This window comes from Chlorocebus sabaeus, chromosome 5, assembly GCF_047675955.1.
Source record: "Chlorocebus sabaeus isolate Y175 chromosome 5, mChlSab1.0.hap1, whole genome shotgun sequence".
Lineage (NCBI taxonomy): Eukaryota > Metazoa > Chordata > Mammalia > Primates > Cercopithecidae > Chlorocebus > Chlorocebus sabaeus.
The window spans coordinates 54206360-54232038 of NC_132908.1; the positions used below are offsets into that span (position 1 = coordinate 54206360).

Below are 25679 nucleotides of genomic sequence, written 5' to 3' on the forward strand. Positions count from 1 at the left end.
GAGGTGAGCAGGGTGGAGACAGACGTGGGCATTAAAGGACCACGGGGACCCCTGCAGGGACCACGTAGGGGCTCATTAGCAGATTGGCATTTCCGAAGGCCTCCCCTGGCTGCTGAGTGAGGCGTGGCTAGGGCGAGAGTGGGCAGAGTGGAGGGCGGAGAGAAGGGGTGAGGGCAAGGAGACTCAGGGCAGAGGCCAAGACTGTCTGCGTGACCAAGTGAGTGTGGGCCGAAGAGATTTCCAACTGAGCACTGAGGCGGGGGTGGTACTGCTTACTGAGATGAGGAACGGGATGGGTGCTAGGCTCGGCAGGGGAGATGGTAAGGTAGGAGTCCCAGAAGAAAGGTGGATGATGGCTGAGCACAATGGCCCACGCCTATAATCCCAGCACTTTGGGACACTGAGGCAGACGGATCATTTGAGGTCAGAGAGTTTGAAGTCTTCCTGGCCAGCATGGTGAAACCCTGTCTCTACTAAAAATACAGAAATCAGCCCAGCGTGGTGGCATATGCCTGTAATCCCAGATACTTGGGAGGCTGAGGCAGGAGAATCACTTGAACTTGGGAGGCAGTGGTTGCAGTGAGCCGAGATTGCGCCACTGCACTCCAGCCTGGGCAACAGAGTGAGAACCTGTCACCAAAAAAAAAAAAAAAAAGGTTGATGATGGGTCAGTGGGTTCAGGCTCTGGGGAGACAGAGACAGACCTGGCCGCCTGGGCCACGACCCATGGTGCCACCTCTGGGAGGATGAGATTGCTAGGGAGACAGGTGGAGTGAGAAACAGCCACATGAGGTGGGGCGCAATGGCTCATGCCTGTAATTTCATGCTTTGGGAGGCCAAGGCAGGAGGATTGCTTGAGCCAGGAGTTTAAGACCAGTCTGGGCAACACAGTGAGACCCTGTCTCTACAAAATTTAAAAGTTGGCTGGGTGCAGTAGCTCACGCCTATAATCTTAGCACTTTGGGAGGCCGAGGAGGGCAGATCACAAGGTGAGGAGTTCGAGACCAGCCTGCCAATATGGTGAAACCCCGTCTCTACTGAAAATACAAAAATTAACTGGGTGTGGTGGTGGGCGTCTATAATACCAGCTACCCGGGAGGCTGAGGCAGGAAGATCCCTGGAGCCCAGTGAGCTCTGAGTGCACTGCACTCCAGCCTGGGTGACAGAGTGAGATCCTATCTCTAAAAAACAAAATTAATTAATTAATTAATGTATTTAATAAAATAAAAAAAGAAACAGCTGCGTGAGAGATCCAGGCAGAGGAAGCAGAGACTGAGCCAGGCAGGCAGAGAGGGGAGGAAGCAAAGGAGGGGCAGCATGAAGCCCACAGAAAGCAAACCCATAAGTAGCAGCATTTGTTGGTCCCTTAGAATGTTCTAGATACCACTCTGCCCGCTTTACCAGTTTCAACTAATTCTCACCAAAGCCAGTGAGGTAGGCCCTGTTATGAACCCATTTCGATCACTGAGGAAGCCAAGCAGTCAGGGCTCGGGGAGGAGGGAGTGGGGTTGGAGGCTGCCCCGGGCCTGGTGAGGTGAGGCTGAGAAGAGACTGCCCGTTTCACTGACCACAGCTGGGGCCATTATGGCAGAGACAAGATGGGGAGGGGAGAAGGGCGTGGAGACATCAGTGTGGCAGTCAGCCAGCACGGAAGTCACCCAGCTGTGAAGGGGCAGGTCAAGCAGGTCTAAAGGCTGAGGAGGAGCCAGGAGAGGCATGGAGGTGAATTGAGGGGGGGGTCCCTGAGGTGTGGTTGTGGGTAGTCCTGGGGCAGGAGGCGGGGACTCCTCATAGAACCCCGGGCACCAGGGGAGGGGTGGTTTGGTGGCTCAGAGATGGAGATGTCAATGAGCGCAGAGGCTATAATGCTGGGGAGTCGCTGCGGACAGGGGCAGGGAATGCTGCCCCATTTTACAGGGCAATAAACTGAGGCTTGGAGCCTCAAAGTGACTTGCCCAAGGCCATGTTCACCAACTGGACAGATGGACTCTAAAGTTTCTTCTCAGAGTCTGTTGCTTCCCCATGAGAAGCCCGTGGGGTGTGAGCCCAGAGAGCTCCTAAGTCTGCACATGGCTCTCGCTTGGCCAGTGCCCCTTCTTATCTGCCCTGCTGTGCCGCATTGCTGTTTCCAGAATGAATTATTGCCTCCCGCCCTCTCTGGTCCTCTCTGGGGAGGATGATTTTGACCTAGAATTTTGGGGAGTGGCCCAAGGGCCAGGGCAGGAGAGGTGGGCATCCTGGCTCCCTGTGGTGTGAGGCTACGCCTCAGATGGGACCAAAGCTGGGCCACATGATGCCATTGGGGGGGCAGGGCGAGCTGGTGCGGCTGGGCCCAGCACGAGCCCGTTGCTAGGACACCAGCCAGCTTTCAAAGAACTGAATGAGATGTTTTCTCGAGCAAAAGCCTCCTTGTAAATGTCACAGGGCGATGCTGGGGAGGCCGGGGCTTGGCCAGGCTGGAGTGCCCGGCGGTGCCAAGAAAGATGCTGCATCCAGGCTAGGAAAGGACAGATGCTGAGTCCCGCCTTCCCCTGCCACAGGAGCTGCCAGGCCTGGCCCCTCCTGGCCCCTCACCCTCTCTCGAATTCTGACTTGACTCACTCCTGCTGCCTGAAGCTCCTTCATTCACTCCCACCTCAGGGCCTTTGCACATAGCCTTCACTCAGCCCGCACTCCCTCTCCTGGGCTTCTGTCACCAATTTTCACCTAGAATTTCGGGGAGTGGCCTGCCCTCTGGGAGCCATGCTCACGCTCACATGGGGGCCCTTCCTCCTGCCCAGATCCCTGCCCTCATGGAACTCTGTGACTTGTTTGTGATTGCCTGGGGAAGGCACTGGGTTTCCTTCTGCCTGCATCCCAGCACCTGGCCTGCAGTGTGCACTGCCGTTGTTGGTTGACAGTGAATTTGGGACCCCGCCCAGATTTGGGGCCCCAGGCCTGAGCAAACAGAGGGGTTGGTTATCTGAGGGTGGGAAGCTAGAAGGAGCCAGAAGGAGCATGCCACCAGGCTGCCTGCCTTCGAGACCTCAGTTTCTCCCTGAGGGTGGCCCAGATGAGCCCAGAGAGGAATCCTGCCCCAGAGAGCGGCTGAGGGACTCAGGACACATTTCCCTTTGGAGGTGGCATGAGGTCTTGGCCCTTCAACGTGAGCAGAGTTACTCAGATGAGGAACGGGATCTGGGCAGAAGGCATAGTCTGTGCAAAGGTCTGGGGGAGGGGGAGCATACTCTGTGGGTGGAGAAACTGAGGCTCAGAGAGGACAGTCACTCTGAGATCCCTTGGGCTTTCTCCATGCCCCACCCCCTGCCCCCACCACCTGCCTCAGCCAGGGCCGCAGGGAGCTGAGCCTGAAGTAATTCCCTGACCTCAGGGCCGAGGCAGGCCAGGTTGGGTGAACAGGGCCACTGGCTGTCGGAAGGCAACAGGGAGTCCGAGGACAAAGGCCTGTGGCAGGCAGCCAGTCCCCAGGGGCCCCTCATCAGCTTCTGTGTCCTCCAGGAACTTGTCCTGTTTATGACTTTTCTCAGGCAAACCAGGGCAGCCAGTATGGGAGGGGCTGAGCTGCCACTGCTGGTAGCATGGACACTTGTCCCCAGGCCCCACTGTGTGACCTGGGCACTCCCTGGCCCTCTGGGAACCTCACTCTTTCCAGCTATGAAATGGAGCTTCTGGAGGAGGCAACATCTGGGGCCTCTGGGGTGGATGGACAACCTTCCACGGCCCCCATGACCGCAAGGCTGGGCCCTCCCCAAAAAAGATGGGGGGAAGAGTGGGGATGAAGAGTGGGGGGCCTGAGAAGGCAAAATATTCCTCCACCCCTATCAGCAGGGGGCTTTCCCACTGTGGTCTCTAAAATCTCCTAAAATCTGATTTTTCGGGAAGTCATTGGCCCAAGGGAGGCCTGTTTCCCTGGCAACCATTTTCTCTCTCAGCCCCTCCATACAAGCCCCCCTGGTAATCTCTGTAGAGGCTCAGGAAATCTCCATGGCAACAGGGACCTCCAGCCCCCAAACCTGGAGCCCAGACTGGGGACAGGGTGAAGGGGACCCTGGACAGGGACAGGACCCAAGAGGGACACCAGAGGACTGGCTCTGTGCCGGGCACCTAAAGCGGACAGCAAAGAACAGAAAACCCCATTCCCTGAAACAGGGAGGAATCCTCCCACCGCCTCCCCACCCCCGGGCTGCCAGGGCTGCCAGACTGAACCCCACTGCTGCATCCCTGGCCTCTCCCCCAGGAGTAGGACCAACTCCCACCCCCAGGGGAGGGGAGGGCACTGGGTCTCAGGCCTGTTTGACTGTGTGGCTCTGGTGCCTGGCTTCCCTTTTCTGGGCCTCGGTTTGTTTATTTGTAAAATGGGGACGCTGGATGCAGGAGAGCCTCCCAGCACCCCCGTCATTGTGTCTTGGAGCTGAAGGGTCTGTCTGGGATTGTCTGTGCCCAGACAAAAGCCGTCCTCTGCGGCTGAGGACCGGGGGGGGGGGTTCGCTTTGCCCTGGGCACCCCTCCACCCTCCTCACTGAAAATCCCTGGGGGAGGAATGCCTTTGGAGGTTAGCATGAGCTCTAGGGGCAGCCTGACCTCAGTTCGAGTCCCAGCTCTGCCCGCCAGGAAATGTGGGAAAATTCTAGTCCACTCCGTGTCTCAAGTTTGTCATCCGTAAGATGAGGTGATAACAGCTGCCCTTCCATTGGGGCGTTGTGAGGAAGGAGTAAGGGGATCCCTGCACAGCACTGAATGTGGATGTAGTACATGGTAGGAAGCAGGCTGAGGGGAATCTGGGGCTGTGGGGCTGCAGGGGAGGGAAGAAAGGAGGGGCTGTCCCCCATCTGAGCTCTGCAGCATCTTCCGAGGCCCGGGTTCTGCAGGCACTGCAGTCTCACCCACAGCCCTGAACGGGGCCAGTTATGAGTCCCCCTGTACCCTGAAGCCATGCGAGCAGCAGCAGCCAGATGTGATGGATGCAGCAGTGTCCCAGAGTGTCCAGGTCAGCCTCTGATGATCTTCCGGGGCTAGGTGCTGGGCCTGGAGGCAGAGAAGCAGGATCAGTCCCTAGGGAGCCTGTGACAGCCCCATCTGACCCCCTTGCAGCCCCTTACACTCCCTGATCACCAGGTCAGCTCTGAGCGGGCTGTCAGCTCACCCCCGTTTGGCTATCTGGCACAAGGCAGGCTCCCCTCCAAGCCCCTTTGCTTACTATTAAGGTAGGAAAAGCCTCTGAAGCCCAGAGAAGCGGTGCTCTAATGGTAGAGCCCACATCCAGCAGTAGCAGCGATGAGGGAGCATCCTGGAACCCTGACCTGCGGGGGAATCCTTGTCCCACCCAGGACTCTTAGAGGACTGATGGGGCATAGGCAGCCCCAGTCCCCAGAAGAGCCTGGGGTGACACACCAGGGTCTCAGTTTCCTCCACTATGAGGAGAGGGTGGTTGGGCCTCTCTGTGGGTCACACCCAGCAGTGGAGGTGAAAAGCAGATGGGGGGGTATCAGTGGTCTAGAGGAGGGTAGGGGTGGGGGTTACAAGCCAGGTGCTCTCCAAGGGAGCCTTGGCCTGGCAGTGGGTGGTGGCCTGGGTCTGGGTTTGGGGGTGGGAGGCTGCAGCTCAGTGTTTTCTCTGCGTTTCAGGTCTCCCATGAGTTTGCCATCAACTTCAACCCCACCAACCCCTTCTGCTCAGGTGAGTGTCAGACCCGCCTGTAGCCGCCCTGTGTTTGCGACAGGCCCGGCCAGCTCCCTGGGTGGAGGGTGGACAGAGGACAGGTTTTCATTTCTTTCTCCTTTCCCCTCCCCCTCACAGTTGCTCAGAGTGACAGAGCGGGAAGAGCTACAGTTTGGAGTCAGATAGTGCTGGATTCAAGGCCAGCTGCTGCCCTTCCTAGCTGTAGGACCTTGGAAAGGTCACTGTACCTCTTGGGCCTTTGCCTCCTTACCAGCTCCAGGATAGCTATGATGGTTGCTCTTCTCACTTTACTGGGTGGTTTGGTGAGAATTACAGGAAGCCACTGACAGGAAACCCTGTGCAAACCAGGAGGAGGTGAGGGAGGCACCAGACACACCTGCTTTCACCTCCTTCCCACCTGCCCCCTTGCTGGGAAGGCCAGCCCTGCTCTCGGAGTATTTGGCAGGGGATCGGGGGAGGCAGGGGCTGGGAAGTGAGTGTGGTGTCTGTGTTCATCCCCACCCCTGGGCCTAAGAGGATTTCTGAGCCTCCTAGGGACAGTTAAGAAACTATTAGAGGCCGGATGCCATGGCTCATGCCTGTAATCCCAGCACTTTGGGAAGCTGAGGCAGGACGAGCGTGTGAGCTCAAATTCAAGACCAGCCTGGGCAATAGAGGGAGACCCCATTTCTACAAATTAAAAAAATTACCCAGGCATGGTGGCATATGCCTGTGGTCCCAGCTACTCAGGAGGCTGAAGTGGGAGGAAAGAAAGAGACGGGGAGGGGAGGGGAGGGTCACACCTGTAATCTCAGCACTTTGGAAGGCCGAGGTGGGTAGATCAGAGGTCAGGAGTTCAAGACCAGCCTGGCCAAGATTGTGAAACCCCGTCTGTACTAAAACAAAAATTAGCCAGGTGTGGTGGTGCGCACCTGTAATCCCAGCTACTCAGGAGGCTGAGGTGGGAGAATCGCTTGACCCAGGTGGCAGAGGTTGCAGTGAGGCGAGATTGTGCCACTGTACTCCAGCCTGGGTAACAGAGTGAGACTCCACCTCAAAAAAAAAAAAATTAATTAAAAAAAAAAAAAAGAAGAAGAAAGGAAGGAAGGAGAAAAAGAAAGAGAGAGACAAAGAAAAGGAAAGGAAAGAGAGAGAGAAAAAAAAAAGAAAGAAAAAAGAGAAAGAGAAAGAAAGAGGAAGGAAGGAAGGAAAAAAGAAAAGGAAAGAAAAAGGTAGAGAGAGAGGAAGGAAGGAAGAAAGGAAGGAAGGAAGGAAGGAAGGAAGGAAGGAAGGAAGGAAGGAAGGAAGGAAGGAAGGAAGGAAGGAAGGAAAGAAGACGGAAGGGAGGGATAGAGGAAGGAGGAAGAAAAGTCTGAGTCAAGGAGAGGGGATGCATGTGGGTATGGAAGAGGGCTGTTTCTACCATCATGAGACCTTTCAGCCTAGGACTTGGCTTCAACATAGCATCTACCTTCCCTGGGGATCTCCAAAGCTGGGCCAGGGTGTCTGATTTGGGATAGAACTCCAGTGACATTTGGTTGGTCAACTTTATCCCTGGCCAGAGGCCTTCTGGGTAGGGCTACATGGCAGTGTGCTCACAACAGCAGCTATTTACAGAGCGCCTACTCTGTACAGACACTGTGCAAATGCCTCGATCCCCCAACCCTGAACCGAAGCCATAGCATGTCCAGAATGGACGTCCAGAACAGACCTCCAGATGGCTTCCCATTGTCTCAAAGCATCACTGCAAGCTTCGCCAAGCCCCTTCTCTGGAAAGGCCTGAGAGACCCCCCTCCTGCCAACTGCCAGAGTGTAGATTGTCAGTCCCATTGACAAAGACGTAGCCTCAGAAAGATTAAACCACTTGCCCCAGGTCCCACAGCTAAGAAAGGCAGGATTCAGGCCGGACACGGTGGCTCACACCTGTGATCCTAGCACTTTGGGAGGCCAAGGTGGGCAGATCACCTGAGGTCAGGAGTTTGAGACCAGCCTGGGCAACATAGCGAAACCCCGTCTCTACTAAAAATACAAAAATTAGCCGGGCATGGTGGCACATGCCTGTAATCCCAGCTACTCGGGAGGCTGAGGCAGGAGAATTCTTGAACCTGGGAGGTGGAGGTTGCAGTGAGCCGACATCCTGTCACTGCACTCCAACCTGGGCGACAGAGCAAGACTCTGTCTCAAAAAAAAAAAGGCAGGATTCAAACTCTTCAGGCCTGTCTGACTTCACATTCAGGGCTCTTGACTTTTTACCATGCTGGCCCTTCCCTCTGGGAGCTTCCAGTCTCATGAGGCCTATGCTAGCCATGGCAAGGACATTTTGGGTAAGCATGAAATAGATGCTTCATCAGCAGTGGGATGAGAGCGGGTGTGGGGTCAGGGACACCTGGCTGATCCAGACTCTTCTCCCGAGGCAGGTGTGGATGGTATCGCCCAGGCGTACTCAGCTTGCCTGCCCCACATCCGCTTCTACGGTCCTACCAATTTCTCCCCCATTGTCAACCACGTGGCTCGGTTTGCAGCCCAGGCCACGCAGCAGCAGACGGCCATGGTAAGTAGTCAGCTGCAAGCCAGGCACACCAGGAACCACGCACATCCTCCGGGCTGGGGAGTAGGATATTCTGCCTTCTCTTTGCTCTAAATCCTAGTGGACACCTCTGGGCCTCGATTTACCTTCACGTATTGTAAGAGAGTTGAGTCAAGCTCCTGGCTTCCTGGAGCGCAGACTGGAGAAAGTAAATCCATTCGTGCTGAGCAGGAAGCAGGGCTGTAATCAATGGGAGATGTCTCCCCAGGGCGAGGTACTGGTTATTCCCATAAGAGAAACAAGATGGAAAACTGGAGGCGGTGATCCCTGAGGCCCTAACGCTGACCCTTCTGAGCCACCTAGTTCTAATCAGAGCTGCCCCTGCCTCACACTGAGGGCTGCTGAACTGTCTGGCCCTGGCCCTACACTCAGCAACAAGCCTAGAGCCTCACTGCCCCAGCCTGAGGCTGCCAAGGCAGCTGCATGGCATCTGGAATATATGGTGAGCAGCCATCCCAGGCATCTGCTACCCTGGTCTCCCTTCCCTTCTCCCGCCCCCAGCTGTAGGCTGGCTCCCAGGCAGGCCCTACTGGCAGGGCCTGATGCCAGTGACGGGGTCACCAAGGGTCACCTTGCCCACCTCCCAATTTCCACCATGACCTGTCCTTGCCTCTCTCTGCAGTATGAGTTGAGGGGTCTTCTCCCCCTGCCCTAAGGGCAGTTCTCTGATGTCCCTTCTGCCTTCTCCTGACCTTGGGGACCTGACTGACCTACATGCCCTTTGCATAGGACTTCTGAGCCCCTGACCCAGCCCTGCTCCTCAGGCTCCAGTGCCATGATGGGGAATCAGGCACCCAGCCCGGAGCTGTGGATGCTGGTCTGGGTTGAGGAGACTTGACTCCATTTCCTTTCTGGCCACCACCTCCTGGAAGACCTCGTCCAGCCCCCACCCCTTTCTCATCTTCCACCTCCATTGAAAGAAGAGGGTTGCTGAAGTCGCTTCTAGAGTGTTCATTTCACTAGACTCTAAAATATCCCAAATTCACCCATTCCCCCATGGCCACAGGTCTCACTGGACCCTGCAGCCGCCCTCACCACTCCTCACACCACCACTCCACACGCTACCGTTTGTTTCCCCCACTGGAGGGTCAGATCCAGCTGCTGCCCTGCCAAAAACCCTCCGCCATCAGATTGGATCCCCTGAGGCCAGCCTCTGCTTTCCTTACCGACCCCCTCACTGACTGCACAGCCCCTTCCTTCTCTTAGGATGATTCTGCCACCCAACCCCCTCTGTGTTCCTCAAGCAATCCCAGCTGTTCCCGCACAGGTCCTTCCCGGACTCTGCAGGGCCCTCCCTCAGGGCCTCCTCCCCCAAGCAGCCTTCCCTGACCACTTATCTGAAGCAGATCTCTTGCCTTCTCTGCCTGTTCCTGGCTGACCCTGATGATGGTCGGCAATGTCTAGTTCACATTCTTCTTTCCACGCCTGGTCCAGTGCCTGGGCTGTGCAGGCTCATCGTGCTCTGTGAATGAATGAAGTCAGCGCTAGCTGAGGGATGTGAGCTGTACAAGTTCAGTCAGAGCCTCCTTCCCCAGGGAGAGGGACCTGGTCCCATGCCTAAGGGAACCATCTAGGGGAGGGAGGCACCTGGTCACCAGGGAGGTGGCAGTTGGCTTCCAGGAGATGGTGGGAAAGATGGTGCAACCACCCAGTGGGTTCACCTTGCCTGCTGCCTAGACAGAACTGATTTATCAAGACAGGGGAATTGCAATGGAGAAAGAGTAATTCACACAGAGCCAGTTGTGCAGGAGACCGGACTTTTATTATTACTTAAATCAGTCTCCCCGGGCATTTGGGGATCAGAGTTTTTAAAGACAATTTGGTGGGTAGAAGCTTGGGAAGTGGGGAGTGCTGATTGGTCAGGCTGGAGAAGGAATCATAGGGGGTCGAAGTGAGGTTTTCTTGCTGTCTCTGTTCCTGGGTGCGATGGCAGAACTCACTGAGCCACATTACCGGTCTGGGTGGTGTCCGCCGATCCATGGAGTGCAGGGGCTGCAAAATCTCTCAAGCACTGATCGTAGGTTTCACAATAGTGACGTTATTCCCAATTTGGGGAGGTTCAGACTCTTGGAGCCAGAGGCTGCATGACCCCTAAACTGTAATTTCTAATCTGTAGCTGATTTGTTAGTCCTGCAAAGACATACTGGACCCCAGGCAAGAAGAGGGTCTTTTTGGGAATGGGCTGTTACTGGTTTGTTTCAGAGTCAAACCATGAACTGAATCCATTCCCAAAGTTAGTTTGGCCTACACCCAGGAATAAACAAGGACAGTTGAAGGGTTAGAAGCAAGATGAAGTCAGTTAGGTCTGATTTCTTTCGCTGTCATAATTTCCTCAGTTATAATTTTGCAAAGGCAATTTCCATAGGAGCGGGGAGGGTCAGAGCCTGTTCTGATGGTTCAGGAGGCAGCAGAGGGTCTGTGGGAAAAATGGGTACCCTGGAGTGGCGGGTGCCAGGGTTTGAATCCTGCCGCTATCCCTTCCTCACTGTGTGAGATGGACAAGTCACACAGTGACAGGCCAGCAAAGAAGGACAGGCCAGCAAAGAGCTCAGGGAAGAGCGGCCCGGGTAGAGGGAACAGCAAGCGCAGGACGCGGAGGCAGCGCCCAGCCGGAAGGAGCTCAGAGTGCCAGAAGGAATGTCCCGGCCCTGACCCTGGCAACCCTGAGCCTGGGGCATGTTTCTTCTTATGGAATGGAATGTTTCCTGCTCTAAACCCATTTCCTCTTTTTGTTGTTTGAGACAGAGTTTCACTCTTGTTGCCCAGGCTGGAGTACAATCGTGCAATCTCAGCTCACTGCAACCTCCGCCTCCCGGGTTCAAGTGATTCTCCTGCCTCAGTCTCCCGAGTAGCTGGGATTACAGGTGCCCACCAACACACCCGGCTAATTTGGTATTTTTAGTAGAGATAGGGTTCCACCATGTTGGCCAGGCCTGTCTCAAACTCCTGTCCTCAGATGATCCTCCTGCCTCAGCCTCCCAAAGTGCTGGGATTACAGGTGTAAGCCACTGCACCCAGACCCATTTCCTCTTATGAAGTGGGCGTAATAAACCCCTAGTGTGCTGTGAGGACCTGGGTGCAGGCTTAATGGGCAGTAACTGGGAAAGGGCTGGGAGGGATTTTTTTTTTTTTTTTTTTTTGAGACAAAGTCTCATTCTGTTGCCCAGGCTGCAGTGCAGTGACACAGTCTCAGCTCACTGCAATCTTCACCTCCTGGGTTCAAGTGATTCTCCTGACTCAACCTCCTGAGTAGCTGGGATTACAAGCACCTGCCACCATGCTGGGCTAATTTTTGTATTTTTAGTAGAGACAGAGTTTCACTATGTTGGCCAAGCTGGTCTTGAACTCCTGACCTCAACTGATCCGCCCACCTCAGCCTCCCAAAGTGCTGGGATTACAGGCGTGAGCCACAGCACCCGGCCGGGATTTTTTTTTTTTTAATTCCTGGGGTTGCTGGGCTAGAACTGGCTAGAGAGGGCATAGCAAGAGGCAGGCTTCAGCTTGCACTCCCTCCTGTTCGTGTGCCAGGCCATTGTCCCACCCAGTCTTGTCCACCTGAGCAGGCTTTCAAAGGGATAGAAAAAGAAAGTCCTGCATGTTTGTTCAAGGGGAAAAATGTGGGGCGGGCAGTGGGCCTGCAGCCCAGTGTTAGCGCCAAGGCCCTTTCACCGCTGCACCTGCAGAGCCGGGGCAGGACTGGCTAGGAAATAGGGTCCTGGGAGAGGTGGGTCTGTGTCTGCTGGACCCAGATCTGAGGAGGTTTGGGCCCCAGGAAAGGCCAGGAAGGGTGTTTGTGTGTTCTGGGGAGCAGCTGCGGAGAGCTCCCCAGAGGGAAGAAGCAGAAGGACTTGAGGCCCAACCACCTGGTGCTAGTCCTCTGGACATCCCAGCCACTTTTACTGCGACTTGGTCCTCCCGGCCTGGGGGAGGCAGCCACCTCCTGGCTCCCTTCTGCTGGAAAAGCTCTGTCACCCACCCAGGCTGTGTGATCTCAGGGCATGTCTGAGCATGCCTAACCTGCAGGAGTGGGCCCAAGGGGCCTGTATCAGGCCCTCCCACTCTGATGTCCAAGAACAGATAAGGCCATTCTCTACCTCCTGCCTTACCTTATCTCCTTGGCCTCAGGGTGCACCAGTGGAGGGGAGGTGGGGCTGCCTGGTGGTTCAGCCTCAAGCTCTGGGAGGTTCAAATCCCAGCTCCCCCACTTCCTGACTTTGTGGGACCCAGAGCTGGTAGCTTAAACTCTGTGAACTTGTTTCGTCTGTGCGACGAGGATAATGGAAACAGTTCCTGCCTTCTAGAACTAGCTAGGCATAGAAATTGCTCAGCATAGTGCCTGGCACACATAAAGTGCTTCCCTGCTGGCCGAATCTTTTGGGGACAGCTCTTGGGCTAGCATTCAGTGATGCCAAGCACAATTAATCCCAAAGCAAAAGGAAGTCATTTATGAATTATCCCCTGACGCTTTTGTCAGCCGTTTTTTAGTTTGGGGAAGAATATTGGGTGTGGCTTCACCCTCCCCATCCCCAGACATATGTGCACCGATGCACACCCACGTACAGGAAATTGAGAGCAGGTGGTGGAAGCCTCTCTCTAGGCAGGGCTGCACTCTCCCATTCATTCACTCAACACATCTTTACCGAGCAACTTCTGCGTAGCACTGGGGAGACCATGATGAGTGAGACAGGGCCTCTGCCCTCCCAGTGCCTGCAGTCTAGTGAGGAGCCCTAGGCCAGGAGCAGGAGACAGGGGGACTAAGCACAGATGGAGGGCTCAGGAAAGGCTTCTTGGGAAAGTGACATGTGAGCTGAAACTTGGAGGATGCTTGAGTTAGCCTCATAAAGGTTGTGTGCGCGTGGAATGTCTCAGGCGGAGGGAACGGCACGTGCAGAGGCCTGGAGGTTTGGTGTGTGGGTGTACCGGAATGAAGGAATGTGTTGAAAGAGGAGGAGGTGGGGTGAGGTGAGGCTGAAAGGTAGGCCAGCTCCTGCGGGGCCTCGAAAGCCATTGAGGAATCTGGGTTTTCTCTGGAGGGCGGTGGAGAGCCACTGGAAGGTCCTATGCAGGTTTGAGTGGGCCTTGGGGGGACTCCTATCTCAGGCCTTCATCTTTCCCTCTGCCTTGGCCCCTGAGACCTGGGCCTTGCTAGTCACGGCCCATTCCTGGTTGGTCGCCCAGGTGTCTGGTGTCCCAGTGGAGGGGGAGCTGGGAAGCTGCCAGCTCCCTGGGAATTCCACCTACTCCCGTGGCAGGGTCCTCAGCAGCCAACTTCCCTGAAATGAGCTAGGGAGTAAGTGCAACTTCCCTAGACTCTGCCTGGAACTGTTGTGGTCAAGTCAATTTCTTATAAATCAAATCACACGTTAAATGCATTAGGGGAAGCAGTTGTTTACAGCCCTAGAAACCTGAAAAACCTCGGGGTAAAGGCAAGAGTTGCTTCATCCTTTTTGGGAGTTGGGTTTTTGGATTCAGTTTGACAGTGATGGGCTGTTTCCAGAGGTGGCAATGCTGGGGACAGGGTGAACCAGGACCATCTGCAGGGACAGCAGAACCTGCAGAGCCTCTTCCAACCCCTCATACCCGATTCCACCCTCCGTTCTCTCCATCCATAACCCCTTCCCCTTTGATCTGTCCTGGGGGTAGGGCTGTGTAATAGATGTTTGAGGCTCCTGAACAACTCTGGCTTTGTCCAGGCTGGGTGGGAAGCCGGGGACTTGTCAGCTGCACTTCCACTGCTGAGGCCTGGGCTGCTGACCTCAGGCATGGCTGGGCACTCGCTGAGGCCAGGCCCCTGGGTGTGGGCATGGTGGCTGGTTGATTGGCACACAGGGGTGCAGGTTAAAGTTCAGTACCAGGGCTCTGGGCCCCACCCTGGCCTGGTATCCTGGATATTCAGGCCCTCAGACACTGGCGTGCTCGGTGGGAAGAAAGCTTTTCCCTGCCGGGCCCCTCTGCTGGAGACAATGACAGGCCACTGGTGCCAGTGGGCGGTGGAGGAGGACATCATGTAAAGAGCCCCAGCTTCGGAGTCAGCCAGGCTGGGTTCAATCTGGACTGTGCCAGTTCCCGGCTGTGAGGCCTCAACAAGTTACATCACCTCTCTGAGCTCAACTCCTCTAGAATGGGAGTCAGTGTGAGGGTGATAGGCAGGGTCTGGGTAGTGCTGTCCCTCTGTGGTATCACCTCCTCTGGCCACTGATGCCCACAGTCCTGCAGGAACTGTCTGCCCCCAGGCTCCCCAGGGTGTGGGAGCTGCCAGCTAAGAGGGAGACCCAGGCCCGAGTCCCACACGTCTCCTAGGCATGGGGCTGATAGAAATGAGGGAGCCAGGAGGGCCACGTGTGGAGGGAGTGGGTACTGCCTGCCTGAGCTGGAACGGGCTTGGAGACAGATCCCACCCACTGAAAGGTGGGGCCCGTTAGACCAAGGCCAAGCATTCTTTTCTTTCCTCATTGTCCAGCCTCTTAGTGTCTTTCCACCTGTCTGCTTAGGTGTCCCAGAAATATTGCCCTGGACTGTTTCTGATGGTATTGAGGTGGGGTTGGAGGGCCGCCTAAGGGAAGGGGCCCAGGAACGATGGTAGACTGTCAGGGGTAGGGTCTGGATGGGCTTCTGAAGCCCCTCACAGCCAGGGATGGGGGGCTGGCAACAGCAGCCCTCCACTGTGGGATTCAGGCTGCCATTTCCATGGCAACAGGTATCCCCAGCCAAGGGATTGGTCTCTTAAAGGCACAGTGCTGGAGCTCGACCACTGCTGCCTGCAGCTGGGGGTGAGGGTGGTGGGGTCCATGTCTCCACACAGCTCACCCTGCTCCTTCCCTCCACAGTTGTACTTGGGGGGCAGACAGGGGAACAAGACACCTTGGAGGGCTGAGCTTGTAGCCTCTACAACCTCCCCAGGGAACAAGCGGCTTTGCTGGATATGAAAGTGGCCAAGGGCTGACCTGGGGTCCAGCTTAGTTCCACCCTCCTTAGCTCCATGACCTTGACTAGTCCAGGCCCCAGTTTCCTCTTCTGGAAGATGAAAGCCCCAAACAGAATATGAAGACCACAAGAGCTGATCTGTTGATGTTAGGGGTGGGGGAAACTGAGCTTCCCCTAAAGGGTCAGCGGGTACTAAGGACATAGCTGAGCTGAAAATGAGTTCTTGGCTGGGTGCGGTGGCTCACGTCTGTAATCCCAGCACTTTGGGAGGCTGAGGCAGGTGGATCACCTGAGCTCAGGAGTTTGAGACCAGCCTGGCCATCATGGTGAAACCCCATCTCTACTAAAAATACAAAAATTAGCCGGGCATGGTGGCAGGTGCCTGTAATCCCAGCTACTTGGGAGGCTGAGGCAGGAGAATCGCTTGAACCCAGGAGTTAGAGGTTGCAGTGAGCCCAGGTCGTGCCACTGCACTCCAGCCTGGGTGACAGAGTGAGACTCAGTCTAAAAAAAAAAGAGTTCTTGGCCGATTTGAAATCCCGGGCCCTCACCCTCAGATGGTCCAGTGAGCCTCCCTGCACTTCACTCAGGCACTCCCCGGCCCCACTTCACAGTTTGTATTTTATATATCTCCCACACTAATTATTCAGTATTTGTTAGTTTTAATTTATAAAGAAACTCTATATCCCAGTGTATGTGAAAAAAGCAGTATCACTTGCCATAAATAGAGAGTAACAAAAATAAACACAATAAGCTGTACAATGGTATTAAAGTCTAGCTGGAGACTATTGTCTCCTCAAGCTCTGGGCTTCCTGCCTTCCCTTTCTGTTGATAAGGAAGCTCAGCAAATGTTAGAGAGACGTGAAAGACACCGTAGTACCAAACCAAGACTTGCTCCCGGGCGCAGTTCAGAGAATTGAAAGGCCACTGCAAACCAGTCCTCTTCCCGGGGTGACTTGATGGTGCTCAGTGCTGTGTTTGGGATGTGACCCAAATCCACTTATTCGCCAGCAGAGTCCCACACTCCTGGAAGCCCTGGCCCAGACGACCTGCTTTAGCTCCTGCAAGGTGTCTCAGATTACCATGTTGAGTAGGGAATGGAGGGGGTCACAGGCGCCCATGCCCAGGTGCAGCAGAGAGGAGGAGACCGATCCCAGAGCAGCCCGTCAGCCAGATGTGTCCTCCTGCACCAGCCGTGGGCCTGTCGGGAATGCAGCTGACTGGGCCACTGCCACATGTCAGGCACATTATCTGCAACAAATCCCACTTTGCAGATGAAGAAACTGAAGCACTACAAGTCAAGTCAGTTGCCTAGAGTCCTACAGTGTAGCAACCGGCAAGGCCAGGCCCAGAGTCCAGGGCTCTCAGAGGCCACAAGGGGGAGTCTAAGATAACACACAGCACAGGAGGGGAGAGCGGTTTGTACTTCCTGCTGTGACCAGGTCAGAGTTTAGTGCATGAGAGGCCTGCAGGGGTTGGGTGCCGAAAGCAGGATGCATAGGGAGTTGTCTGGGACTTGGCTGCAGCTGGGTAAGATGTACTGCCTCCCTCCAGGACTCGGAGGGTTTGGGGTGAAGGAAGGAAGGAGAAGGGGTGCCAGAGCCTTGGCCTTGCTGAGTGTCCCGTTGACCCCCTCCCCGCAGCAGTACTTCATCCTCCTCATCATCACGGACGGGGTCATCAGTGACATGGAGGAGACGCGGCACGCCGTGGTGCAGGCTTCCAAGCTGCCCATGTCCATCATCATCGTGGGCGTGGGCAATGCCGACTTCGCTGCCATGGAGTTCCTGGATGGCGACAGCCGCATGCTGCGCTCCCACACGGGGGAGGAGGCAGCCCGCGATATTGTGCAGTTCGTTCCCTTTCGAGAGTTCCGCAACGTGAGTGTGGGCCTGGGCTGGGAGGCGGCGGTTACAGGACCCCAGCCACCATAACTCATAGTCAAGCTTGAGAGTCTTGGGGTTGTCTGGCCCAATCCTAGACTTCTCCACTCCATTGACTATGCTCTTCTGAGGGCCTGCTATGGCCAGGTGCCATGCCAGGCCTTGCCCCGGTGGTGGCCATTGTGATAGTGTGTGCACTTTCTTTCATAAACTGATGGAACATGGAGCTGTGGGCATCTAGCCTGAGGCTCTGGGGTGGGGCTTCCTGGAGGACCTGCCCTCTAGTGGGGTCTGATGAGAGGCTGGGGCTATCCATGTGGTGTACAGTGCAGGAGGAGAGAGGGGTTTTCCTGATCATCACACCCCAGCCAGCCCCCTCATTTTGCAGATGGAAAACAAGGCCTCCCCGTCATCTTAGGTTGACCTCCTCTCCCTAAAGGCCTCTGCCTGGGAGACTAGTGTCCCCTGCCTTGTTCCTGGAAGTGGCTCTGGCTTTATTTGCAGGTGATCCCAGGTCTGCCCACAAGGAGGCCGGGGTTGGCTTCCTGATCACTGCCCTAGCAGCAGGGCCCCTAAGGAGTGCCATAGGGGAGCAGTCTCTCCCCTGTACTGCTGGCCGGGGACTTAACCCAGCCTCAGCAAGAACTGCCCACGGTGGTTTGCACCCGGTGGCCCTCACCTCTCTGCCCAGCATCCTCTGGGGTTGCCTGCGATGGTTCTACTCCTTCCTCTGGAGCATTCGCTTCCTGAGGACAAACGCTGGGCATCAGTCACCCCTTCATGCACAGGTCGGTGACTGAGTACCTCCATGTGCCTGGCCTGTGGCTGGCCGTTCACTAGTGAACCAGACTGTCAGGCCCATTTGTTCCCGCCAAGAAGGCGCTCAGGAGATGTTTGCCAGATGCATAGGTGCTTCCCACAGATGGAGTCATCCTAACCCATTACTCCCAAGCATCTCAAGTGCTCCAGGTAACACTTACACCTAACTAAAAGAAAGTAATGTGATCAGGGGGAATTTCAGGCCTGGGCTGAGATGAGGGACGCCACTTGCAGACAGCCCTGGCCCGCAGCCCTAATTTTGTCCTCAATGGACACCTGCTGTAGCAGCCCTCTGGGCATAGTGCCGCTCACAACTTCTGGTCATTAATCCTCATTCTCTCTCTCCCCCACCCCACCCTCGTTCACCCTGCAGGCAGCAAAAGAGACCTTGGCCAAAGCTGTGCTGGCGGAGCTGCCCCAACAAGTTGTGCAGTATTTCAAGCATAAAAACCTGCCCCCCACCAACTCGGAGCCCGCCTGAGCTCCAGTGCCCAGCAGCAGCATGTCGGCTGAGCCTCCCGCCCTCCCCCAGGAACATGCACGCTCACCCTGCTTCCTTGTGGGTGGCCTTTTTTTACCGATCCACATTTTTATTTTTTACAACCGGACCTCCACCCCCAACTTCCTTCAGCCCAGCTGGGCTTCCTTTGTTGGAGTCAACTGTTGATGCTTCCAGGCCAAACTGGCTTCCTCTCCTCCTCTCCCCACCTTTGCCATTCTTAAGTATTGAATGTACTTTGTATAATTTTAGTGGAATTATTATTGTTATTGAGAATAAAATTTTTACAATCATAACTGGCTTTTTCCAAGTAACTATATGCAGACTCTGATGAAAGGAACGTGTCCTTGGTGCATACTTCGTGTCGTAGCCTGTACCTAATTCCTGCTGTCTTTTTTAATACTGTGACTGTGTTCTATTTGTTATATACTCAGGGTAATAAACAAGTTTCAGATGTCCCTGCGTCAGCTCCTTCCTCAGCAGGGACCTGACGGGCTCACTGATCTGAGAAAGGAAATGGAAGATGAAAATCCACCCTGCAAGTCTGCTAAGTTGGTGGAGTCACCTCTGCATGGGGACATGCATTCCAGATGATAAGCTGTTAAATCGCTGCCAGTTAACAGTGATAACCTGTTAAACCGGCACAGAACCTAGCACATTGTACAAACTCAATAAATATTTGTGGATGAATAGAATGAATGTGCAGGCCCACACCAGTTTCTGGGTGGTTGCACTCAGGTGCAACCAATACCACATATCCCTACCCCACAACTGGACAGCAGTCCCAGTCACCCATCTGCTCCTCCTTGGGTCTCCCGGGTGTTTGGGTCGGCCACTGGAGGTCTGTGAAAGCCTCTCTGGCTTCAGGACCCCAAAGGGGGCTGCTTCTGACCCTGTTGTTTCTTCTGCATCCCCCTCTCTAGGCTTAGGCCCAGTTTTATGAAACCAGTCAGAGGACCCCTCTCTGAAAGTTCAGCCCCCATCCCAGGTCCCTCCTTTATTCCACATACATCTTCTCTTTTAGCCACTTGACTCCCGCTTGGAGCTCCAGGTAGCCCCTTGGACATGGGCTTCCGTGTAATCAGTAACAGCTAACCCTCCTGTTAAGCACTGATTCTAGCTCCATGTTCAGTGTTTTACAGGCACTTTTTCTTTTTTGAGACAGGGTCTCACTCTGTCCCACTCAGGCTGGAGTGCAGTGGTGTGATCTCGGCGCACTGCAGCTTCAACCTTGTGGGCTCAAGCAGTGCTCCCACCTCAGCCTCCCGAGTAGCTGGAACACAGGCATGCACCACCACGCCCAGCTAACTTTTGTAGACACGGAGTTTCACCATGTTGCCCAGGCTGCAAACACTATCTTGGTGAACCCTTAAGATAGCTCCTGACAGTGACCATTTCAGAGATGAGGAGACAAGCAGAGAAGCAAATCAAGTCTACTAGAGGCAGAGCCAGGCCTCATACCCAAGTCTGGCTGCCTCATGGCCCTCACTTGCTCCACTGCACTGAATGCCTTCCCTTGGCTCTGGATGGGGTTCTTCTGCTCAAGCTGCTAATGAATTAGTCACTCTGTGCCACTGACACTGGGAAGTCACTTGTCACCATCTACTCTTCTGCTCAGTAATTCTTACCGGGGCCTGCTAGGATTGGGCACCACAGCAGGTTGATTCCCATCTCTTAGTGCCTGGTGAGCTCCAGCCAGAGTTCTTCTGGCAGGAGTGAGTAAGGGATACCTTCATCCTAAGCTTCTGGTGCCCCTGCCGATTCTGTGGACACCAAGAATCAGCTGAAGGATCTGTTAGGGACACTTCTCTCAAGAGGGCCGCAGGATTTGCAGACTGTCCTTCGGAAAACCACAGTGCACTGGCCCCCAGGCTGGCAACATGGGTGGAATCCCACCCCTCCCTTACACCTTCCTGTGGGAGCGGCTTACAAGCTTGGTGAAACTAGGGAGACTACCATCCACTGGGCCACGTGAGACCCAGCCTTGCAGTGGGGGTCTGTCCCACATGCTCCCACTCTCAGGTCACTTCCTCAGGTGTGGTGGCTGCAGTCCCCACATCCAGGCTTCACATGGGGCAGATCCAGCCATCTCTGCTCTCTGTCTGCCCCTTCTCTGCCTAACAGTGGGTGGGTAAGCAAACAGGCCCTTTACTCCTAGCTGGCTTCAGTTCACAAACTTGTCTAAACGCTTGTCTAAGAGTTTATCTAAACTCTTGACAAGGCCAAACAAATCACTTTTTATTTTTTTATTTTTGAGACAGAGTCTCACTCTGTCACCCAGGCTGGAGTGCAGTGGCACAATCTCAGCTCACTGCAGCCTCCGCCTCCTGGGTTCAAGTGATTCTCCTGCCTCAGCCTCCCAAGTAGTTGGGACTACAGGTGCACGCCACCTTGCCCGACTAATTTTTGTATTTTTAATAGAGATGTAGTTTCACCATGTTTGTCAGGCTGTTCTTGAACTCCTGACCTCAAGTGATCCGCCCGCTTCCCAAAGTGCTAGGATTACAGACATGAGCCACGGCGCCTGGCCCCACATCACTTTTGTAAAATTCCAAGCTTTGGTGCGGCTACTTGGTTCCTGCACATGGATGAGAGGCTGAAAAGTGAACTTGGAAACTGAGCCAGAAAGACTCCTTTACCCTTGAATCTCCTCCATGGAGGCCTGGGCACTGGCATTTGTTTAGAAGTTTCACTGAAACCAAAGAAAGCTAGACTTAAAAGTTCAAATGAAAATTCTGGTTCTGTCACTTAGCTATGCAACCTCAGACAAGCCATTGAGCCCCTAGGAATTCTGATTTCCTGTAAAATATAGAGAAGGGCTGCTTCACAGGACTTTTTTTTTCCCCCAGAATGAAAGACACTACAGTCCACAAAAATAATGCACAAATGCCCCAAACACCCTGGCACATACATAGCAAGCTCTCAGTATACACTGAATGAAAGAAACCAACACAAGCAATGATGTGCATGACTATTACTAAAATAGTAATGGAAGACCAGCTTGCAGTATAAAGCACAGGTGAATGGCTGTCCCTCAGGGTTTCTGCCTCTCCCCTCTGCAAAGCTCTGATGCTGGGGCCATGTTACCACCGTGAGGCTCCCTCTCTCTCCGAACCGCTGCCCCAGCAGGTAAGGGAGCAAAATGTTAGCCCTTGCCAGTGTCACTAAAGCACAAATGTGTGACTGGTTTCTGTGTTCAACCTGTAACTACAAAAGCATTGCCAAGATCCTAGCCTCCCACTGAGCAGAACTTGCATTCCATCCTGTGACGCGTAAGTGGGCCGGGCATGCCAGAAAACCAAGAAAATACCCAAGTCCAAATAATCTGCACCACCATGGAGCTGTTTTTCTGGAAGGGCCGAAGATGACAGCTGAGCCATATACCCACGGCTAGGACAACTGCGCCAAGGAACCGGGTGTGCCTAAGCAATTAACATTTAGCCAAAAGGGAAGCATACAGCAAAAGCTGGTGGTTGGAGCTTCGACGACCAGATCTGACCCTTCGCCCATGACAGTGTTCTAGCTGCAACTGAGGAATGCCAGTGGAATGGATAAACCTGCATAAATCACCACTAATGGAGGCTCTGGATACGCCACCCAGAAACAAGGGAGGGCTGATGGTAACAGCACTGAGGGTGGTCACCAGTTACTAAACACTGTGTGTCAGATACCGCACACCTAGCACCTAATCTAGGTTATCTCTAACTCCCTAGGAAGTTAGTGGTGTTATTCCTATTTACCAGGGAGGAAAGTGAGGTCCAGAGAGGTAACACTAACCTTCCCCAGTGACACAGCTAGTCACAGCTGGCTCCTAACTCATAACCACTATGGTGGAACTAGGCTGAGTTCCCAGAGAGGAGCAGCAGAAACAGCGGGGAAGGGCTTAGGCAAATGAAGCTCCTCTCTTGGGTGGGAAGGAGGTGGCCAGACAGGAAGAACTCAGGAGCTAGAGTGAAAGAAATGAGGATGCCTGGCACTAAGTCACCCGACTTAGGTGCTCCTGACTCCCAGTATAGAATGATCCTGAAAAAAGCTGAAGCCACCCCCCACCCCACCCCTCTGAATTTGGGGAGCCAGCTCTCAGTCTCTTGCATCCTTAGATTCAGGGAAGACATACACAAGTAGGTAGCCAGCCACCTTTTTGGGTCTAGTCACATCAGCTTCCCTGGTTTTTACAGATGGAAAAATAGATGCTTTGAATATCACACTCACTTTCTCCACCCAGTTAGGTGACACAAGCTAGATAATCCTCCCCAAATAGAGGTGGCAGTAGGATTCCTATTAGCTTTCTCCCTCACATGGTTGCAGAATTATAAGAATCCAACCACTCAGGACAAAGTAAGCGAGCTTAAAGAAACCCATGCCAAACTTCATTTTTGTCCCGTAATTACCCAGTTATAAAATCCCAATTATTAAGGCAGGAGTACTACACTTTATGGTTTAAAGCAGTGTTTCCTTCCAGCCCTGTTTATTCTATTCTCCTTTGGGTTTGAACTTCAAGTCTACACTAGATACTTTTCAAGGCTGCTTCCTCTGTTGGTCAGATCAGATGCTGCTTTGTTAGCTGTGGTTTCTACAGAAGCTCTGTTTCAGTTCCAGAGCTCTGTGCTAATGGGTACAATGGAATATGATGCAACGATCACCAGTGATTCTCAGTCTCTCCTGAGACACCAGAAGATAAGTCACAGTCTGGAGTCTCACTCAACCTTCTCAACACAATCTAGCTGAGAGACACGGGGAGAGTTGGAAGCACAATATTCAGTAGAGGAAAAACAAGATCTTGTTCTCTGACAGGTTTATTAGCTTTCATGTTAATGTATGTTTTTAAACCCTGCAACCTTTTGTCAACTTCTTTCCACATCAAGAGGCCATGAGGTACAGTAATGTGGCTTGACTCAAGCCACATAAAGATGGTGACTTGATGCCCTAGCCTGCCTCCTGTAACAATGTGAGGCTGTTTTGGGTACATGCTGTAATAACAACACGACTATCATAGGAACAATGAAGCAGAGAAGCAGAAGGTGCCTACACAGTTTTACCTAAACATCTTGTTTGTTAGGATGGAGCTGACGCGCCCATACTGGCAGTCAGGAACAATTAGCACAGAGTAGTTCTGAAAAGGAGGAAGAATTCACAAAGCATCAGTTATGGGTGCAGGGAAGTCGCCATCTGCCAACGGGCACCGGAGTGTCACTGCACTGGAAGGGGAAAACGAGTGGGCTGGATGAGATCCAGGGGCCTCTCTGCCCACGTTCAAAGTCAGTAGCTGCTCTGCCTGCCGGCATCACAGTGTCAACACATTTTGTGTGTGTCTCACTCAGTCTCACACCCAAGAAAGTAAAAACAATTGACGTAGGAACAAGGGGAATGGATAAAGAATGGTACACGCTTATTCTAAAGCAGGAGAGCCTACAGATTGTCATCAAAGCTCATATCTTATCTCTTTCCTAGAGGCCTCCAAACCATCTCCCTCTCCCTCCTCCAGAATCCAAAGGATGAACCCGTTTCCCTTTATGAGACAAGGTGGAGCAGCACCTCTAGTTTTTGGCTGCTCATGGCCTCAGAGTTGCTTTTTGGAAAGGAAAAAGAGCAGCAGGGGCAGCAAAGAAAAGTATTAGGGCAGCACCTTTAGGTTAGAAATAGATTCCACAGTGAAAAGCACAAGTATAATGTGCATTAAACAGAGAAGGGCCTCAGTAGAACAGTCACAATATGCAAGTGTGTCCCACTCGTTTACAATATCAGGATTCCAGGAGCTGCCAGAAATAAGTCATCTCCTTAACATACCTACCCACAGTTCTGATGTCTGGCTATGAGTAAACAAGGCCTATGTTTGTTTCTCTAAAATTTAGAATCTTAAACTAAATCCTTTATTTCAAAAACAAACATAAAATAATTTCCCAGGCAGAGAAAAGGTCTGAGATGGAAGCTTTCTTGTTAGCAGTCCCTTCCTGCATAAATGGGGTTGGATAAAGAGGGGAGAGAGAATGGCCAAGGGTACGGAAAGCTTTCACAATGCATGCCGAGTGTGAAGTGACACCCCCATCAGATGGGGTTTATCATCTTTACTTAGTCACACAACATCAAGGACTGGTTAGTTCCAGGGAAGGGCTCCATTTCATCACCTGGGTCAGTTCTCTTCCCCCGCATGCTCCACAATGCAGTAGAACCAAACAACACGTTCACCTACAATAGAATGTTTAAATAACACCTGTCCAATAACTGCCCTTACTTCTTTGTGCTGTCAGGAAAAGAAAAAAACAGAAAGCAATAAAACCCAAACCCTTTGGCAAGCGAGCCGGTGCCTATTCTCCTAGGGCATTTTTAGTGGAACTTCGGCTGGGCCTTGCCCTCCTCCCAATATCAGTGAGGAAAGTGGCAGCAGGACAGGTTTGCTCATGTACACTGCAGTAGAAAGAGAAACCAAACACAATTCGGGCCACAGGTGGATTCTGGCACATTTTTAGATTGGATTGGTTAAAAATGTCATGTTGTGCACAGGATGCAGGCAAAGGAGTTTTTTTTGAGGGATGTAATGCCCGAAGGCAGCATGAACGGTCCAATCTACCCTTGGGGAGGAGCTCCCTGTGTAAGGACAGAGAAACTAGGGGGCCTCGAGGAAAGTGTTGGTTCTGAAGATGGAGGAGACAATCTTTCCGGTGGCATTGATGGTGCCTTCGCTGTCTGAGCTGGACTCGGAGTCGCTGCTCCCAGAGTAGGCGCCCAGGCCCGGGAGGATGCCGATACAGACTGCAGCAGAGGGGCAGTGGATGGAGGGGCCACTCAGGGAAGTGTTTCCGAGAGACTTGCAGGATGAGGGCTCTGCAATAAAAGGTGAAAGACTGTCATTTCGTCACCCTTTTCCAAAGTTGGGGACTGACTTACTATGTGCCAGGCACTGTACCGCGGGCTTTTCCCACAGAGAAGCCTCAGAACAACACTATGCAGCCAATACTATCATCACCCTAAGAGGTGGGGAAACTGAAGGAGGAAGGGAGGCTCCAGGAGGTGAAAGGACTTCTGAAAGGGGCAGAGCTGAGACTTGAATCAAGGTCTTTTTAACTCCAGAGCCTGACTACACTCTCTTGTCCCCCATCAAATCTGAGCTGGAGAACAAGCTACTCTGGAGTGCAGCCTAGAGTGCTTTGATTTCCCCGTGCTCACACAGCCGTGAGAATCTGAAGACAGATTAAGAGAGACACTGTGAGCAATATTAACAATTCCATTAAGTTCTCAGCATATTACGCCATTCCTTATTTACTGACCAATAAGCCAGCTAGCACAGATACAATTTCAAGGTCAAACATCA

At 53.5% G+C, this 25679-nt stretch overlaps 2 protein-coding genes across 9 annotated transcripts in view; one reads left to right on the forward strand and one right to left on the reverse strand.

Moving 5' to 3' along the window:
- The window catches only part of CPNE2 (copine 2), a 55834-nt gene extending 37168 nt beyond the window's left edge, over nt 1-18666 (forward strand). For both annotated transcript variants that reach the window (XM_007993414.3, XM_038008456.2), the window contains 4 exons: nt 5625-5676; nt 8076-8209; nt 16813-17049; nt 18245-18666. In XM_007993414.3, the coding sequence (XP_007991605.3) occupies nt 5625-5676; nt 8076-8209; nt 16813-17049; nt 18245-18352 (531 nt within the window). In that variant the 3' untranslated portion in view covers nt 18353-18666. The remainder of the gene's footprint in view (nt 1-5624; nt 5677-8075; nt 8210-16812; nt 17050-18244) is intronic.
- A 5551-nt stretch (nt 18667-24217) lies between these two features.
- Nucleotides 24218-25679, reverse strand: part of PSME3IP1 (proteasome activator subunit 3 interacting protein 1) — a 32532-nt gene continuing 31070 nt past the window's right edge. For all 7 annotated transcript variants that reach the window (XM_007993425.3, XM_007993420.3, XM_007993419.3 and 4 more), the window contains one exon: nt 24218-25192. In XM_007993425.3, coding sequence (XP_007991616.1) covers nt 24975-25192 — 218 coding nt within the window. In that variant the 3' untranslated portion in view covers nt 24218-24974. The remainder of the gene's footprint in view (nt 25193-25679) is intronic.